This window comes from Antennarius striatus, chromosome 14, assembly GCF_040054535.1.
Source record: "Antennarius striatus isolate MH-2024 chromosome 14, ASM4005453v1, whole genome shotgun sequence".
NCBI lineage: Eukaryota > Metazoa > Chordata > Actinopteri > Lophiiformes > Antennariidae > Antennarius > Antennarius striatus.
This window is the reverse complement of record NC_090789.1, coordinates 1,111,789-1,131,499: the sequence shown is the minus strand read 5'-3', so window position 1 is coordinate 1,131,499 and position 19,711 is coordinate 1,111,789. Positions and strand designations below refer to the sequence as shown.

Genomic DNA, 19,711 nt, shown 5'->3' with positions numbered 1-19,711 from the left:
AAAGTTGAGATTTAAGAAAATAAGTGAGGTCATGACTGCAGTTCCCAGCGCTAAGGAGGTTCTTAATTCTGTGACGCTATTAATGCAAAGCTTAATTACTTTTTATGATGATTATTTATATAGTGAATACACGGAAACTGACAGGAAACTGAGACCACTTCTCACCCAGACTCAGGATGTGCAGCAGACACACCTGCAGCATCGGTGTGACGCCCCCATGTCAACATGGAACAAACTCTGAGGAACGTTTGCAGAACCTGGTTTGATCTAAACCACCAGGGACGGAAACCGTTCTGAAGGCAAAAGGGTTCAACCTGGTCCAGGAAGATGGACCTGAAAAGGAGCCGGTGAGGGTATATAATACACACACTGTGTGTGTGTGTATATTACATACATACATATATATATATATATATATATATATATATATATATATATATATATATATACACTGTACATCTATATGTATATTACATATATTATGTATTAAAGATATACTGTACATATATATGCACACACATGTATATGTATATTACATGTATATATACTATATACTGTGTATATATATAGGTATATATATTATATATACCTATATATAGGTATATACTGTATATAGATATATATGTGTGTGTGTGGGTAGGCCAGCACCTCTGAGTATTCCTGACTTGTACTTTCGGTGGCAGCAGTACATTTGTAATGTTTGAACAACTGTTGAAAAAAAACATCCTCATACCAGTGACGTGTGTGTGTGTGTGTGTGTGTGTGTGTGTGTGTGTGTGTGTGTGTGTGTAGGTGGGGGGGTTCTGGGTGTGTCCTCCAGCAGGTCTAGGTGTAACGAGCCTCCGTCTCCTCTCAGACTCAAACCTTCCACCATGGATCAGTTCTCCCTCAACTCATTTCTTCTCTTGCTCACCTTGACCGGTAAGAACCGCGGGTCACGTGACCACAGCACCTGTTTTCCCACCCGTCCAGGTGGAACCAGAACTTTGACGTTTTCTTTTGTCCTCAGGCTCCTGCGTCGGACAGGGGATACTCCAGCAGGGCCCCATCGACGCGGTTGTGGGCAAAAACGTCACGTTCGTTACTGAGGCGGACAAATCCACGTACGTGGTGATCATCTGGAACCACCACACCCCCACGGAGCTGACCAACGTGGTCACCTTCACCGGCAACGGCCTCAACGTCCACGACAAGTACCAGGGGCGCGCCACGCTGGACACGACCACCGGCCAGCTGACCCTGAGCGGGCTGAAGAAGGAGGACACCGGGGACTACAGCGTCAGCATCGTGTCCCAGCTGGGGGAGGCGCTGGCCGGGGAGACCAAGCTCCGGGTTCTGGGTGAGTCCGACCGCCCGCAACGGTCCGCGCCAGTGGCGCGCGCCTCCCACAGACCCCCGCCCAGGTGAGACAGGTGTTCCCCCGGACGCGTCACAGGGCGGAGGTTTGTCGGGGCGCGTGGGTGTTTGTTTGTTGGTTGTTTTTTCACCGGAGTCTGGTTGTTTACTTCGGGACTACTTTTTCTTGCTGTCGTTAAAAGTTTGCTGTGGCTCTGAAGGCGCAGCCACACATCTCGGTGCGGATATCCCTGCGCGACCCGAACACCTTGAACTGTCTCCTAGCAACAACGCAGCGCAGCCGCTGGGAGGGACTAGATTATCTGGCGAAAGGAGACAGAATGTTGAGACTGTGTTGTGGCCGCCTGGCAGTAAATACTGGTTAGTGGTGTTGGAAATAAACCAATAAATAAACTACTAGTGATGGCAGGTGGAGGGCTAAACTAGTAGCAGGAGTGTGTTAGTTCGTGTGTGTGTGTGTGTGTGTGTGTGTGTGTGTGTGTGTGTGTGTGTGTGTTACATATGGTAGCAGCAGAAGTTTATTTAATACCAGTGAAATTACCACTGAGGGTTTATATAAAAACTCTTTTTCCAGTTTGACGAGTTTGACTTTAATTTGCAGCGAAACAGTGAAGCTGCTGGGTGTGGCTCTTTATATTGTATGCTAGTGTGTGTGTGTGTGTGTGTGTGTGTGTGTGTGTGTGTGTGTGTGTGTGTGTGTGTGTGTGTGTGTGTGTGTGTGAGGTCTCAGCTTGACTGGTGCTTGCCCAGTGTTTCCAGTAGAACTGATAAACCAGCTGATCTCTCCAGGCTGATGAACTGGTGCTGCTGGTTTTGACTGGTATGGTGGTGGGGGGTGGGGGGTGGTGGGGGGTGGAGGGGTTTCCTGACTGGCGGTTGACCAGAGGGTGTTCTGTTCTAGACCTGTGCAGACCTCAATACGTGTAGACTGGTGGTTGGAGAGGTGCCCTTTCACTTCCTGGTCACTGCCAAGGTGCCCCTGAGCAAGGCAACAAACTCTAACCTGTAACACTAAAACCTAACACTAACCCTAACCCCAAACTGAAGCATGTTCAATCATTTGACCTATTCAGGTATGAAGTTTCCCTGTAGTGTAGCTGTATGACTGTTTCACCGTGTGAACCTGGACTGTGTAGAACCTTCTGGATGTGTGGGAAGAACACAGAACCTTCATTAACATCAGATCCTGTCTGCATGTCGTAGATTTAAATCATTACTGAAGTTCAGCTGCTGTGCATTGTGGGTAAACAACGATGCAGAGACACTGCTGGGAGGGGGGCGGGGTCATGTCATTGACGTTTCCTTGTTGACGGTGGAGTATTTGGGCGCCCTGCCTGCCACCAGCTGTTTGTTGGCGTTGTGTGTCTTGGCGTACACATGGGCCTTCCATTGGTCGACTAGAGGAGTTGGAATGAACTCCAGACTTGAGGTGAACCTCAGAATCTAAACGCCCCATTTTCGATATCTGATGTCGTTGCAGTTTTTCCTGGTTGTAAACGGATTATTTTCAAGGTTTTTGACTTTTCACAAGACTGAGCTCTGACAAAATGATTTATCTGTTTTTTCTATGGCCGCTGTTTGATGCAGAGTCTAAAGATGTTCAATTAGAGATGAACTGGTTCAAACCAAACCACAGTTTACGTTGAAGGTCTTTGACGGAATTCCCCAATCCTTCTTGCTGCCGCAAAATCAGGTGAAGGATAATTATTTGTTTTGTGACGATGTCAGAACCAATCTGTGCATCATTAGTGTGTGACCAGTGTTTGTGAAGCCTCTGATGAAGATGGTGAAGAGTAGACTCTCCTCCTCCTTTACTTCAGCATGCTCTAAAACACAGAAGATGTCAGAATAAACATCTGAAAGAAAAACGAGTACAGTAGAGTATTGTGTAAGACGCGTTTTCCCCTGATCCGTCCCTAATGGTCTGTTTCTTATCGTCTGTAGAGCCGGTGTCTGATGTCGCCATCAAGTCCAACGTGCCGGAGGCCATTGAACACAACAGCACCGTGGTCCTGACCTGCTCTGCTAAAGGCTCATACCTCAAGTTCACCTGGTTCAAAGGCACCGCGCCCATCCAGGTCGACGGCAAACGGATCACGCAGAAAGACGTCAGTCAAGCATCTTTCATACATTCATTCATCCATTCATTTGCAGTCTATAGAGGTCTATAGGCTATAGACATCTGTAGATCTCTATAGACGTCAATAGACTATAGATAACTATAGTCTATAGACGTCTGTAGAGGTCTATAGATGTTTATAGAGGTCTACAGTTGATAAACCTATAGACTGTAGACCTCTATAGTCTATTGACTACAGACCATACTCTATGGGCTATAGAGGTCTATAGTCTATAGATGACTATAGATATAGACTACACAGTGCGCCCTTGCTCATTCGTCCATCAACGCTCAGGACTTCACCTCATTGCAGATTTTTGGTAGGCAGTCACGTGATACCGTATGGCATTCTATTGGCTGACGGTTGGTCTAGAGACAGTGTCACTGAGGAAAAGACAGGAGACAGAGCTGGAGGTAGCAGAGATGAAGATGCTGAGGTTCTCTCTGGGAGTGACCAGGATGGATAGGATCAGGAATGAGTACATCAGAGGGACAGCACATGTTAGAGGTTTTGGAAAAGGTAATACATGTTGAAGTTGGTTTAATATCAGTATGGGGAGGGTTCGTAAACGTTTAAATTACCATAAATGATAACATAAATAGTTTGTCGCTCTTTCGCAGAATTCTTCAATCACGTATGGTTCCTGGAACGCATTAACCACGAGAAATGAGGGCGCACTGTAGTCTATAGATGTTTATAGATGTCTATAGACTATAGAGGTTTATTGACTACAGTGTATAGAGGTCTGTAGTATATAGACATAGTCTATAGACGATAGAGGTCTATAGACATCAGTAGATACCAATGTCAGCCAGTGAGTTAATCATTCTTTAGCTTACTGTTAGGAAACTCTTTATTTGAAGGTGTGTTCATTCGACTGTTGTCACACTTGTGTGAATTTTTGTCTGCTGACCCAACGATGAACATGACGTTGACAAAAATCCAGTGGTCGTCATGGTTACAGTTGTTGAAATGTAACGTTATAACAGGTGTCATGTCAGTCTTACGTCAAGTCCTTCACTTGACGTGTTATTAATGGTGGGGTAATTGTAAGATTCTGTGTTTTTACGTGATTATCGGCGAATGATTAGACGACTGGTGTGTTTTCTGCTTGGTGTTGAACTCCAGTTGGAGCTGTCCAGTCAGCTGACCTTCACAGGTGTTCTCCGAACCGACCTGGTTGGACCCATCTACTGCAAAGCTGCTAACAGCCTGGAGATGGAGAAGAGTGGCCCCTTCAATCTGACTGTCTACTGTAAGTACTGCTGGTTTTCTTCACCTGCACAGGAATTCACATGTTAGCATGAGTGCTGTTAGCCATCAACATAAGCTCCAGAAAGTCCTTCAGACAGAAGATTAGTTTCTCCATTTACAATGTCGCAGTTCACATCATTAAACTCTCATTTATCTCCTATTTTAGTCCTGGCTTCACGCAAAGTATCCTGAAAGCAGGGGGAGAGCATTTACCTTTTCTGAGGCTCTGCCTCCAAATTTTTATAGCCTCCTCCTCAATCCAAGAAGTTCCTCTCTATACCAACATTTACGACTAATCCTAACCACACCAACAAGAGAATGTCCGTGGTGACGCGAATAAACGTACGGCTCACATCTGTCGACTGGTTTCTGGGAGATGAAGGTGACTCAGCGGTCACCTTGCGACATTTGAGGAAAGTAAAAGATGAGATGTATCTCAGTGACAGCTAAGGACGAGTAAATAAAAACAAACCTCTTCGTTCCGTCAATCTAAAACAATGAAACACGGTGTCGGGTTCGTTCACTGATTGGTTCAACGCGCAAACCTGTGTTTCCGCATTCAAACACTCTAAGAGTCGGATTCTTAAGCAAATAAATGCAATGTTATGTTTGCTTGATAAAGCTCCCTTCTGTTGAAGGAAGGTCAGATATGAGTCACATACTTTCAGAGGCGGTTTCACTGGTTTTCTTGCTCACGGTAATGGACTGGAACTGTCGTCCTGAACCTGTCGCGCTGATCTGGTTGGTAAAACCCTCCGACAAAACAGGCGTTAAAGTCATGTGGTGCCTGCAGTTTACATTGCGGTGTGTGTTTGCAGGACTCAACCTGTACTAATGCTGCATTGTGTACACAGCAACTTCACCATGACTAACCTGAAGGCAGTGGAACCACGCCGACTGCCAGTTAGCCTGTTATTAATTAATCAAACCTGACTGCTTTCACTTTAGTGAGGCTGGTGTGAGAAGTCACGACTGGAGTGGATTGTTTCAGAAAACATTTAGCTTCTTTAGGGTTTGACAAAAACATGACAGAGAGAACTTCAGATCAAATGGAAGTATTTCAAGACAGTCTTTCGTGTGGTTCTGGGATGCGCTACAAACGAAAGTGGAGAAGCAGTTTTGGAAATGAATGAATGAATGAAAGCTATTCAACATTTAAAGTCTTCATGATGACTGTATGCGTTAGGGAGGGACTTCTACCTTCGATGATTGGTGTTTCTCAGAGCCACGGCCAATCAGGTGCCGGATTCATGTCAAGAATGACCAGTACTGTGATATTTGTTTACCTTTGTTTACCTGCTGGGTTTAGTTCCTCTAAGGTCGGTATCAATTACCTGGCTGAACAAACTTGAGGATGATAGTAGGTATAGTAGGTTCATTTATCTTAGCATGCTTGTTTGCTCCACAGATGGACCGGAACAAGTCACCATCACTCCTCAAAAGCCTCCCCAGGTCCTCCGATCCGGCTCCAACTTCAACCTGACCTGTTCAGCCGTCTCTCTTCCTCCGGCCACCTTCACCTGGTACCACAGCCAGACCATGATGGAGTTCTTCGGTCCCGTCTTGACTATGGAAGTGATCACTAAACATGGATTGGGAAAGAAGGTGGAGGAATACACCTGCAGGGCAAAGAATGAGAAAACCCAACGCACCGTCTCATCTCCAGGCGCCTCCTTTTCTATAATGGGTGAGTCTGCGTTTAGTTGCCCAAACATGATGCTACGTCTAAAGCTACGCCAGCCAACTAGCTAGCAGCATCAGCTGTGACTCAACCTGAGTTGTTTACCTCAAGAAGTCTTTCAAACGCCAGAGGGGATGTTAGCACAGTCAAGACAAGACAAGAAGGTCTTGGGTTCCAATCCACTTGAGAACCTGGGATTTTTATGTTGTATGTTTAGAATGAGAAGAAAATGGCAAAGACTAACAGAGAAATGTACGGCGTCTTCTTCACAGACCCCGTTTCAGGCGTTACCATCACCGGTCCGACGGCTGTCCTCATGGCCGGCAACGGTACCGCCAACATCAGCTGCCGGGCAAAAGATGGCGTCGTCACCACCGTGACCTGGCTGAAGGACGGTAATCCTCTGGCCGCGGACAGCCGAGTGGTGTTCGCTGGAGACAAGAGTTCCGTGATGATCAACGCGCTGAAGAAGGAGGACAACGGGAACTACGTCTGTCAGCTGAGCAATGCCATCAGCAAAGAGCAGGCCTCCTACAAGTTGGTGGTCAACTGTGAGTGTCTGCGGCGTCACATCGGCGGGTAACGTGCGTTCACGACTTGATCTTTTAAATTGCGTTTCGTCTCTAGACGGTCCTGAACCTGCGACGGTCTTGGGCGACAAGGAGGTAGAAGTAACCGACAAGGTGATGCTCACCTGCGCCGCTGCCTCAGTCCCTCCCGCCAACTTCACCTGGAAGTTCAACGGAACCTTGACCAACGTCAAAACGGCGACTTACACCATCGAGAAAGCCGTTTACAAAGACACTGGAATTTACACGTGCGAAGCTAACAACGCCGTTACCGGCAAGAGCACCATGTCCACCCACAACCTGGCCGTCAGGGGTGAGACTCACATGACCGTTGGGATGAGCTGCTGGGTATTCGAAGGGGTTTTCGGGCGGATGGGTTTTAAAGGTGTACGTTTTGCTTTCGCAGCTGAAGGAGAGCTGGACAGTCTCTCAGACGGCGCCATCGCTGGAATCATCATCGGCGTCCTCGTCGCACTCGGCGCCGCCATTGGCTTGGTCATGTACTGCAGGCAGAAAGTACCGTAAGTACTCCGATCGTTCAAACGCGGATCGTCGCCCGTCGTCTGGTCGATGTTGTGTGGACAAGAGGAGGAGCTTGAGCCGTCTACCATCAAACACGTTCATGTTTCGTTGCTGAAAGCTGTACAGATGCATGTCTTCAGAGGCCGCGGTGAATTTACTGTCGCTAGCTGAGTCACAAACCAGTCTCAGGCGTAAAGAACTCAGACCGAGGTTAACGAGTTTTCCGGAACATTTCGTTCAATGTGGTTTCGGGAAGATATCCTGTATGGATTCGCGTTCATTCACTGTAAACCGGCATGTCCACATACTTATGGCCGACTGTTGACTTCTGTTTGTCTAGGTTAGACATCAGAACAGAATTTAAACTTGTTTCCCGTTTTACCTTTTAATTCTTCAGCATTTAAAAGCAAGAAAATAACCAGTAAGAATCTGTTTCGCCTCAAATTGCCCAATCAAGAAAAGAAGAGTGTTTCTTTTCACTGCTGGCTGATTGTGTGAGTGCATACCTGTGTGTGTGTGTGTGTGTGTGTGTGTGTGTGTGTGTGTGTGTGTGTGTGTGTGTGAGTATGTGTGTGTGTGTGTGTGTGTGTGTGTGTGTGCGTCTCAGTCTCTCATTTCATGACCTTGGAGGAGATTCCTTACATTCCTCTCTCGTCTTGACGTCTTACAACATGTTAAGCTAACGTACACGCAGGATAACGGCTGCCACGCCCTTCCACACATTAGCAACCGTCATGTGACCTGGATGAATACTTTTGATTCGATTGGACGATCCTGAACTGATCCAGGTCCAGTAGAAACAGAACTGGCCCTCTGCTCCAGGGGCCGGTTCTGGATATGTTGGAGGTGGTTCATTTCCAACCGTCTGAAAAACTCGGACGTGTTCATGAAGTCATGCGGCTCCAGGAGGCCTTAACTCCGCCCCCCTCTCTGCTGGGTGTTCACCGCCTACACTGAGGAATCTAAGGAAAGGTTCCTGCATTCTGGGGCAGGTCAACCTTGATCAGGTATTTCTGCTGCTGCTAGTTTCACTTTGAGCGCTGAAACAGATCTCAGGCCAGTTGCTCTGGTCTCTGAGGCAAATCTGTGTTTCAGGGCTGACTCCTCCCCCACTTCCTGTGGAGGGGGGGATGGGTCCTCCTTCATGACGTCGTCTCTTCCTTGTGTACCAAAGTTACCAGGCTTAAATTTTGTAGACTATTGTTGTTTTTCTGTCGCGGTTTGGGTGGTAGTGATGCCGTACCTACCCCTAATTCAGGGGTGCCAAACTTATTTTCACATAAAGCCACATTAGCATAATAGCTGTCCTCAAAGGGCCAGATAGTACTAGATGTAAACTAAAATAAATGTAACTACTCCTTAATGTTAAATAACGGAATTTATTAAATATTCAATTTACAAAAATTACAGTTGCACAAAATACATGTTTGTTTGTTTCTCTGTTCTAACATAAATCCTTTTAATCTGTCAGGTTATTAAACCCACAGAACTCCATCAATCAAGGATCAAACTATCAATCAATAAAGAAAAATAACGTCAGACACAAGTTAGGACATTAACTTTGTTCAAAACGTTTTTGTTAATGTTAAAATGGGCTTAACTACAGCATTGTGGGAAATGAAGTTTTGGTCAAAGCACACTTTTGATCCATTTATTTTAGACTCTCTGACCTTTAATGCTCTCGTGGTCCACATAAAATGATGTGGAGGGCCACATTTGGCGCCCAGGTCTTGAGTTTGACATGTGTGATCCAAGGGGAGGACAATGGTGACGTTGTGTAGGTGACCAAAACATCTAGCCGTTAGCAGCTAGGAGTGGCTACTTGCTAACTTTCTTGGGATCACGTGAATCAATGCACAACAGTTTGCTGGTTTTGGGGCGAGTCATTTGTGGCGCCAACCACCCCGTAATCTGTGCAGAAACGCTTCAATCAATGTGGGCGTCGACGCTGGAGACAGACGTTCGCCAACTACCCTTCGTGAAGCTAGTGGTGATTTGATACGGAGAGAAGTCCCGACTCCCTGAAGGGTTGTCTTGAGACTTGAAACCAGTCCATTGTTGTCACTGAGCCATTAAACCCCAGAATAACACTATGACATTGCGCCGCCACCAGGATCGAATTTCGGAGAACACCTTTGACTCCATTGAGTAAAAATATCCTTCTGAAGGCTTGAGTTTGTCCTGAAAGCAGCAGTTATCCTCACACATTGGACGCATTCTGGTCCCGAGAGGATTCCCACCTGGAGGTCCTTCTCCCACGTCCGCCTTTACTTCCAAACTGGTCAACAAACGCCAACGAGACCTTCAATCAATCTCGACCCGTAGTTTGTCTTCCAGCCTCCGGGCCATCGAAAACGCTGATGAGGATTTTTAAAAGCAGGTTTATCCCTGGCTGTCCTGAGATAAACACACCCCTCCCCCGCCATCGGACTTGTTTGTCAGTCATGCGAAGCGCAGACCGATCCGGATGGTCACCTGACACCTGAGAAGTCACGGTGTGGTGGAGGTGTTGGGTTGTAGGGGAACTCGTCTGTGGACCCGTAGCGGTGGTGAATGTCAGCGCTGACGACAGCAGCTTTTTGTTGGTGGTTGTGGTCTGGGCGGCGGGTCGGACTCAACAGCTTCCATATTTATGTCGCGCCGCTACATAAAAATAAAGGTAGCGCAGAGAAGGGGCTTGTTGAACTGTTGTCGTCGTGGGACAGTGAAGACAAGTTTACTGACAGACAGACTCAGAACACGTGACCCACGGTGACCCAATTCTCGGCTACTTCCTGTCCTCCAGGTTATGTTCACACCTGTCACGTGTCACCAGATGAAACAGGAAACCGTTGAATTGAAGCACCGAGTCGTTAAAAACTCCTGCAGCCATCGGGTTGTTGAATTTGTCTGCGAGTAGCTAGCGGGGAATCGGCTTCTCGACGCTCCCGCATTGGTATGTAAAACGAGATTTGAATTCAATTGGGAGAAAGAAAAAGAAATGAGACAGGATAAAATGAGGCCAAACCCTGTGCTTAACCCGAGGTTTTTGGTTTCATGAATCAACTCGGGGAATAAAGACTTTGTTTAGTGGTAATTAGGGGGCGGAGTTGACAGCCGACAGGACACCAGTGTGACCAGTCGGCACCGACCCGTCGTTTGTAGACTATCTACGGCTGTTTTTGTCAATCCCAGCTCCCACCGGTGAGCAACTCTCCACATCGCACTCCTGGCTTCTAATTACATGTTTGATCTTCAGGAATGTTCGTACCCCCCCACCCCACGCCGCGCCCCAGAAACACTTTGTACAACTCGTCCAGTTATTCGTGTAAGCAATTTGTGAAACGGTTTGCTGGAATGAGTGAAAGTTGTGTGTCTGTCTTGTATTGTGGGTGAGGTTGTGTCAGGCAAGGTTAGCCCCCCCCAACACACACACACACATACACACCTAGCGGGGGAGGAGCTATTAGCATCCTCGCCATGGAAACAGGTTCAACTTGGGTGATGGCAAGTTGGGTGGGCCTAGACATTGGCGATTGGTAGGATAAACACCCAACCCCCCCCCCCAGTAGGCCAGTTCACACGCTAGTGATGCGTGATGGTGGTGGGGGGGACCACCAGCCTAGGACCACGTCTGTCGCAAGGCGACGATCAGACAGGTGCAAACGCACCCAGAAACCACCCAAGTTTCATGTCCTTGACTTCGCGCTCAGTGGGACTCGGGTGACCTATAGCCGAGGATTCTGGGAACTGTGTGATCTGTGCGTGAGTCGGCCGCATGAGGGCGTGGTCAGAGAGTAGCAGGAATGTCACTGTCATGTCTGCACTCGTCTTCCTCGGCTCGTCTGTCGCTGCCCTCCTCGTCTTCTCTGGATCAAACCGGGTTTCGTTCAACCGTTCGCCGGCGGTTGTCCGCGTCATCCGGTCCTTCCCTCCCCCCGTTGGCTCCTGCCGCCGTCACTCATCCTCACGTCGTTTGTTTTAAAGAGGCGAAGATTTAAAGACAGATCACAAAATGAAAGGTTGTGCAGCGGGTTTGATGTTGGTGGGGTTGGTTATTATTTTAACGATCCAGGTTCAGAGTCTTTCCTTTGGTTCCAACAGGAACTACAGTAGCTGCACGCCATCACCATGGTAACTGGACTGTAATTTTAGTCTTAACACTAATTTAGGGAATCAGGAAGCAAAATCAATCAATTTATCAATCGTACAGATAGAATACGTTTGGAACCGTATCTGTGTATTATTTTTTGAAAGCCGTCATATAATCGATAACAACTGAACTCCCAACTACGTAACCTGAGGTCTACCTGCACTAATATGTTGACATTGTTTGATTATCTTTAGTGATGGGGTCAGAGGACGCACCACTGAGGCTGTCACAGGTCTATCATGTGTTTCTTGTGTTTTATCAGCGTACAAACAGAACCGCCAGCATCAGAACTTTCAGCAATGAAGCAATCAGTCTGGATGGTGATCGTGTCACGCTGCCATAGAGACAGAATCTGTGTCAGTGTTCAAAGAGGTTCCTAGCTTGTGACGACTCCAATCAAATCTTTGTTGTCGGCCTCATGGCGTCACGACTATCTCTGAATGTCTTCATGAGTCCAAAACAATAACCTCAGTGATATTTTTGGATATCATTGTCAGTTACCAGACAAAAGACATGAGAGGAGCCAGAAGACTGATATGTGTCCACAATCACATCTTTGGTCCTCTTAGTGTCGAGGTCCAGGTTGTTGTGGGCGCGTCGCACCTACAGCTGATTATTATATCTGAGATTTGACCTCTTATCCTGTTCATACTGAACCAGATTTGCCTTCTTCTGTTTTTCTCCTGATGTTTCTCTACAACTCGTATCAGAAAAGTTTCGCTGATAAGATTCAAGGAAAGTTGTTTGGAGTTTGTGGCCCAGACGCTTCTTGACTCTGGTCGGACTGAGCCGCTCGAACAAGATCGACTATAGAAACATCGTTAATGTGCGAATTGTCTTCATCTGTGGTGTTTAACCTGTGAGCTGAGCAGGTTAGAAGGAAAACCCTTGAGATGATAATGTGGCGCCATCAGCTGATCTAACTATTGATCTTTGTGTTCAGGGTTGAGTCGCCGTACTAAAGAAGCACCTCCCACCGATGGTGAGTAACGAAAACATCACACAAATGCACGCAAAATTCAAACAGGAACAAACATGGTCTGATTTGTCCGTTTGCCGTCCAGCTGGGAGGAGTGTCCAGTCGGATCCACCCGATTCCCCCTGAAGCTCGAGACCCAACCAGCGGCCCCATTGTCCTCCCCCCTTCTGTCCGGGAAACCTGGATGGGTTTTCTCAGACTGGTGAACTGGTTGACATCACTGGATCATCATCAACCCCCCCACCCCACCGCCAGCCCCGCCCTCCTGGGTCATCAACTCTTTTCTTCTCTTCCTCTTGATGTTAACTGACGCCGTCTGTCACCTTCTGTCCGACTCGCCGCTTCTTTTAAGACACAAGAAAAACACAGACGGTTACGATGAGTGACTTTTTTAACCTGGAAATCTGAGGAGGAAACACACACACACACACACACACACACACACACACACACACACACACACACACACACACACACACACACACACACACACACACACACACGTTCAGGGTAAAGTAATATTTAAATACATTCCTTCCATTATGTCCCAATCTGCCGGGTGGAGCCGATCAAGGACACTGCGAGGAGTTTCAGAGCAGACTTAAGTTGACGCGTCTTCAGACGACAATGAAATCTTAAATACCTCAGTTTCTCTGAAGCTTCCCTCTGTGAGACGTCTGGGGGCCCCGCCGCGTTTCACTATAAACATTAGCTTGTTGAGCTGGATCCCCATTGGCCATTTGAAGCGACAGCAACTCCCCCCGGGGTCCATTGTTATATTTTCATTCCATTTTTTTTTATTTCATTGGTTAATCCCAAAAGTGATCCACCAAAAAAACATAAAGTGTTCTGTAAGTAAACAGGATTGGCCAGAAGTCAGTGTTCTTTGAAATCTTTCTGACTCAAAATGATGAATTTTATCTTCAATTTGCTTTTAGATAACGACGTTAACGATGATTTGAAATGTAATAAACAAAAAGGGGGACATAAGAACAGTAAATTATCATCAACTCGACAGCATTCCGTCGTGGCTAGTCATCGAGAAAGACAGGAAAGGACCACCGAGCCTAGCTAACCAGGCTAGCTAACCAGTTAGACCCAGTCTGCTCCGACTGCAGGAGTTTAAACCGGATCTTTTCTGGGATCGATGTTGGGTCCAGGTTTGGGATATTGGCCTGTAAAGATGGGGGTCAACATTAGCCAATCCAGGACTTCGGTCCCAACGAATGTTTGGTCTAGATTATCTGTTATTGCGAGTCGATCTGGTCTTAAACCTCGTGATCCGCTCATCGGGGATTCCTGAGTAACATAAAACCTGTCTGGGTGATGAGATCAGTACCATCTAAGCCAATGAGAAGCATCCTGGAGAAGCTAGCTGTGCTGACTAGCAGTGGTAGACCTTGTAGCTCTTGAGGCTAGCATTAGTCTACTACTGTGGACAGTAGTGGCGTACTGACGTTCAGATTTGTCTGTTTTGGTCTAAACTTTCTGTTCTTCTTTGTGTTTTTTTGAAACAAACTGCCTTTGCGTGAGTTTTGCCGTGATTTGGTGCTATTCAAATAAAATGGACTTGAAGTCTTTCCTCGCCTGCCACGCCCTTGCCTCCCTCACTCCGGAGGACACAGAACTGAAACTGTCAACGTTGTTTGACTTCATGCGCCAGTACTGCCGGCAACGGCCTCCATTGGGTTTGATCATGGCGGAGATCATGTGAGGCGATGTGATGTCATTGTTCCAACTTCCTGTGTTCATGTGGGAGATCTGACAGAACGTAATCCAAAGGTTTTGGCAAAACCTGTTTCAAACTTCCTGCAGTTTGACATTTTGCTGTGGTTTTATTCATCAATCAGACGGACACGCCCCTTTAGAGCGTCTCAGTTTGTTTTTAAAGTTCATTTGACATCAGAAGTTAAAGTAGAGCCGTAGACTCTCCAGAGTCTTTGCGGCGCCCCACGGTTTGGGCTTTCCCTGCTCGCTTTCCCTCGTAGGTCCTCTTTAGGTCGCGTTTGAATGCGTCTTCGTCGTCGTCTGGAAAATGAATGAGCGCAGGAGGTGAAGGTTTCAGGTGGAGCAGACATGATTGGACACGCAGAGTCGAGACAGCCAGGTGAAGAAGGAAGAGAGAAGTCGTGGGAAGGTGTTTGACATTCTTTGGTTCGCTGAGCTGCGGGGCAACGATAACCCGTTTGGTTTGGCTTCCGTTTGACGGTGAAAAACAACAACAACAACCTGTTGATTTGGAGTTCAGTCGATCAGATTCCCCTCGGTCGATCGGTCCTGTCCTTCCTCTCGAGCTGGATGATGCTTTTTGTTCTGTGGTTTTTATGATGTCAGACTTTAACATGCACTGATGTCCGGTCGGAAAAGTATTTATTTTGTCTTGAAAACTGGAGCTGAAGATCATAGCTGTTCTGCAAATCACACATCAAAATCTCCTTAGGTGTTTAGTGTTTGTGTTTTCTGTTGGTTGAACTGAATATGTGAGAACTCAAAAGTGTATGAATAGCATTATTAATATGTGGATGTGTTATCTTTAGCATTTGGCCGAACTCGACCAGGTTGTAAATAAGATAGAAAAAAAACTGTTTTGGGGTTTTCATTCCTTAAGATTTGTTTGTTTACAGAAGATGTCTGTCCCCTCAGTGAAATCCATGTCTTGTCAGTTCAACATGTGTCCAAACATAAATGTTGTGGAAGTATTTCCCTACTTTTGTCATGTTTTTTGTCTTCTTATTTAACCTTTTATGTTATTTTGCTTTAAAGCCAATCAGAGTCTGCTGTTCTTCAAACTGCCCAATCACAGAGAGAAGGGAGTGTCTCCTTTTTGTGAATGCATACCTGTTTGTGAGAGACAGAGAGAGAGAGAGAGTGTGTGTGTGTGTGTGTGTGTGTGTGTGTGTGTGTGTGTGTGTGTGTGTGTGTGTGTGTGTGTGTGTGTGTGTGTGTGTGTGTGTGATCCACAGCCGTGGGGTTTTTCTGCCTGTCGTCACCTGCCACACCCTCACCTTCTTTTCTGAGGAAGACAAACACACAAACGCTTTGACCTGACTTTAAGGTGTTAGCAAGGCGCTGCTACAAGACCGAACAGGTTTACACTCTACTATTAAACCCGGTTTAATTTTCATGTTACCACAAATAAGAAGCCGTCTTTGGCCTCCTATGTGCCGGTTCAACTTCTGGATGGACTGGACCTCCAGTACTGGGCCTGGAATGATGCTAAAGCGCTCTGCACAGGTGCAGCCTTGATGTGGATAGTTGGGTCCCATTTGCCCACCCAATGCCTCCACCAGCTCACCTAGGTGGTAAAATCGGTTCAGGAGATGACTGTTATTGGGCACCAGCGACTGTTGCCGACGCACAGGACTCTGGGTAAATTCTGAGGAAAATATTTCCAACCGGTTGAATTCTGAGTTGGAAACAAAGAATCTCTAGTCGTGTTTTATTGGAGCAGGGATGGCTTTACATCAAAAAGAGCTTCATCCTCAGGAGGCGGAGCCTAAACATGGGCATAAAGCAGTTTAAAGGTGTATCATAGAAGAAGGGTGGAGAGTTTCCTGCCTCAGAGATGCTCTAGACGGAATTCAAATCTAAACAAATTCAAAGCTAAAAAGGACAGACCAATGAGAGCCCAGGGAGGGGAGTGCACGTCCAATCAGAGGTGGGAGGAGGGCTGATGGGATAGCAGGTACTCCCTGCTGTACTTTAAAGAGGTCCATTCCAAGAGCACCAATTAGAGGAGGAAAGAGGAGTCACATGACATGAAAATGATTCAGAGGTTTCGGTCTGAGGAGTCAGAAAACAGGAAGTACCAAACAAAAGAACCCGTTTATATGAGGCAGCAGTGTGTGTGTGTGGGTGTGTGTGTGCAGGGGGCGTGGGGGCGTTAAGCTAAGCTGCTAACTGCAGGACAAAACACGCCTGCAGTTAGGAGTTTGTCAGGAATGTGTGTTAACACAAATTGGAAACATAGAAACGCTCTTTCATGTTCTCAACACAGCCGTCACTCTCAGACAAGGTTGACCTCTGAACCCTGGTGGCGGGATGATGTCATCACTCATTGAAAGATGGATTCCTGCTCAAAAAAATCCCTTTTCTGTCTGTAAAACTCTGATCACCTTCTCTGGGGTTCGTTGCAGCGCCATCTAGTGTCAGCATAGAATACTACATCGTGTGGTTGATTGGCTGGAGCTCCGACTTGAAATGAATGAATAGACCAGAGGAAGACACAAACAGAGGTTCGAGAATGAAACGATCACCTCGGGTATTGATCAGCAGGAAGAGCCAGAGGTGTAACCTCGGTGTCACCAGCAGGAGGCGCTGTCGCTTCAAGATGAATACATGTTGATAGATAGAGTCCTGATCATGGATTCTACTGTCTGAGGTGAAGAAGAGAACTAAAGATGTGACTCCGTCTTTTAGAAGTCGCTTCAGTAACAGGAACACAAACGGTGTTGAAGTGAAAAAGAAAAGAGCAGCATGGAGTTGGGTCCAAAGGGGGCAGGTAGAGGACTGGACTGAGATGTCCTTCTGGTTCACTGGAGTCTCTCTCTCTCAGAATTCCACATTTTCCAGGTGCTATCTGGTTGTGAGTGGGACGATGAGACTGGAGAGGTTACTGGTTTTCATCGGTACGGTAGTAATGGAGAAGACTCAGGGGTCCTGGACTTGAAGAGAGAGACGTGGATCGCTCTCAGTCCTCAGGCTGTCGTCACCAAAAACAAACCTCACCTCGAATACATGGAGTATTACCTCACCCAGCAGTGTCCTGAGTGGGGGAGGAAGTCCTAGGAGTATGGGAAGAGCTTTCTGCTGAGAACAGGTAGGATCACATGACCTGATGCCAGAAGGAGAACAAACAGGGACTCCTGGTGAGGAGCATCTAAAGTGTCTTTGTGCTCCTCCTCCAGAGCTCCCCTCAGTGTTCCTCCTCCAGAAGACCCCCTCCTCTCCAGTCAGCTGCTTCGCTACAGGTTTCTACCCGAAGGCGGCCGCACTCCTCTGGAGGAGAGATGAGGAGGAGCTTCATGAGGAGGTGGACCACGGAGAGATCCTCCCCAACCATGATGGAACCTTCCAGATGAGAGTTGACCTGAACGTTTCATCGGTGGCCCCTGAAGACTGGAGGAGGTATGACTGTGTGTTCCAGCTTCAGGGTGTGGAGGACGACTTGGTCACCAGACTGGACAAAGGAAAGATCTGGACCAACTGGGGTAAAACAGGGAACCCCTTCAGTTCCGTAGGTATGTTGTGACATCAAACGTGTCTCATCCGTATCCAGGATTGTTCTTCTTGGAATATGGATGTTGTTTTTCTTCTGTGCAAGTTGTGATTTGTTTTCTTCCCTCCAGAGGAATCCCCTCATGTGACCACAACGACTATCATCATCGTTGTGGCGGTTCTTGCTCTTGTTCTCTTGGCTGCCGTTGGTTTCAAGCTGAACTCTTTGAGAGACTCCAGCCAGAGGTCGCCACGCAGCCAGAGGACGCTACTCAGCCGGAGGTCGTAGTGACAAAAACAGGATGAACACAGTGAGTGTCGTCATATGAGACCCGGGGGTCAAGCACCTGTTTGAAACCATGTGTAGAAAAACCTTCTGACAGGAGGAGTTTATTCACTGTCAGACTTCTTTGGAGCTGACCAAACACTTGTGTGTTCTCTGTATCTCTGCAGGGTTCTGGCTTCACGTTGCGCCAGCACCGGGAGTGATGTCACCTGTTTGAACTGAGAGTCCACTGGTCCTTCACCACAATGGGATGTGATCAAATCCATGAGGATGAAGATCTAGTGATCGATGCTTATTGATTAAAGTCTAAAGGAACCAAACTACAAATACCGGGCAAACATGATCAACCTTAAACAGTGTCATTGAAATATTTGATTACTTTTTTTAAAAACATTTTTCTTCCAGCGAGACCTTCATCTGAACTGGAATTTATTGGACTTGACTCTGTCTGGTTGAATCTGTAGTTTCTTTGAAGATGCTGCTGTGGTTCCCACCTGGTTGAAGGGAATCTGTTGTTTATGGGTATTAATGTAATTGTTGTGTTCTCCTTGATGATCATATTTGGATCAGTTCTCAAAATGTCTGTTTTCACTTTCGTTAATGCTTGTGGGCTGGTTTCCGCTTCGCAGCTCTTTGATGGAACAAATGTCCTGTGTTGTATATCCAGTGTTGAATCACATGTATGACTTGCACTGAAATCTAAATGTTGGAAAGACCAATAAAAACAGAAAAGATATCCTCCCAGCAGATGTGTTCTATTTCTTTTGTAATGATTGATTGACCTGTGATCCGCTGGCAACGTGTCTGGAGTGTCTCTCCATGTCATACCCATAAGTTCTAGATCGACCCCAGCAACCTCTGTGACCTGCAAAAGCGGAAAAAGCAATTGATTGATTGATCTGTATAATATATAATATTATAGGTCTTAGAACCATTGTTGAGATTTGTTGTGTAGGACTAGATGTTCACATCCCTCAATAGATTAATACCTACCGCACTGACGAGTTGTCCCTGCTGTCCAGTGTCAATTCTTATGGTGGCGAGGCTGGCTTGACCCCCTCAGACAAATGGTGTCGTTAGAAGTAAATAGTTAGAAAACCATTAGGAAAACACAGGACACAGACACAGAAATAACCAGGCAGAACCACAAAGTAACATTACACCTGCGGGAGGGAGCAGACACCTCTCACGAGGTTTCTGACTGACTCTCTTAGAGGGACTGTCTGTCCGTCCGTCGTAGGATTTTCTGTGTAATTAAACTATGAATGTGGACTTCTCCCCAGGTGGGACCAGACCTCACCCGTGAGATATGTAACCGGAACACAAATGGTGTTGAGGCCAAGCAGAAAGAAGAGGAGCGTCAGCTGATCAAACATCAACAGTGGTGTCACATTTCTGTCAGTCCAGTAGTTTTCAGCGTCCACAGCTCTGAATCAGCTGATAGACGGAGCCGATCTAATGTCCTGCTGGTGCTGAAGCAAACTCATCTAGAGGGAGAGGCCCTCGATCTGTGTTCCAACCCAACGTGAAGTGTCCTCTGATCTGTAGTACCCAGGATATCCAGCAGGGATCCTGAGCACAGGTAATACACTACG

The 19,711-nt window shown here is 46.8% G+C and overlaps 2 protein-coding genes across 2 annotated transcripts; both read left to right on the top strand.

Moving 5' to 3' along the window:
• Nucleotides 1–246: 246 nt before the first annotated feature.
• si:ch211-264f5.6 (carcinoembryonic antigen-related cell adhesion molecule 5) lies at nucleotides 247–15,314 on the top strand. The gene is made up of 11 exons (XM_068332513.1): nucleotides 247–347; nucleotides 793–921; nucleotides 1,010–1,339; nucleotides 3,301–3,464; nucleotides 4,605–4,731; nucleotides 6,139–6,417; nucleotides 6,684–6,962; nucleotides 7,039–7,293; nucleotides 7,387–7,501; nucleotides 12,578–12,616; nucleotides 12,699–15,314. The coding sequence occupies exons 2-10, from the start codon at nucleotides 873–875 to the stop codon at nucleotides 12,594–12,596; spliced, it is 1,617 nt and encodes a 538-aa protein (XP_068188614.1). The 5' UTR covers nucleotides 247–347; nucleotides 793–872; the 3' UTR covers nucleotides 12,597–12,616; nucleotides 12,699–15,314.
• A 1,140-nt stretch (nucleotides 15,315–16,454) lies between these two features.
• On the top strand, nucleotides 16,455–18,819 carry LOC137607099 (H-2 class I histocompatibility antigen, alpha chain-like). The gene is made up of 3 exons (XM_068332595.1): nucleotides 16,455–17,853; nucleotides 17,962–18,141; nucleotides 18,284–18,819. Exons 1-2 carry the CDS (start codon nucleotides 17,451–17,453, stop codon nucleotides 18,117–18,119), a joined length of 561 nt encoding a protein of 186 aa, XP_068188696.1. The 5' UTR covers nucleotides 16,455–17,450; the 3' UTR covers nucleotides 18,120–18,141; nucleotides 18,284–18,819.
• The last annotated feature ends 892 nt before the right edge of the window (nucleotides 18,820–19,711 follow it).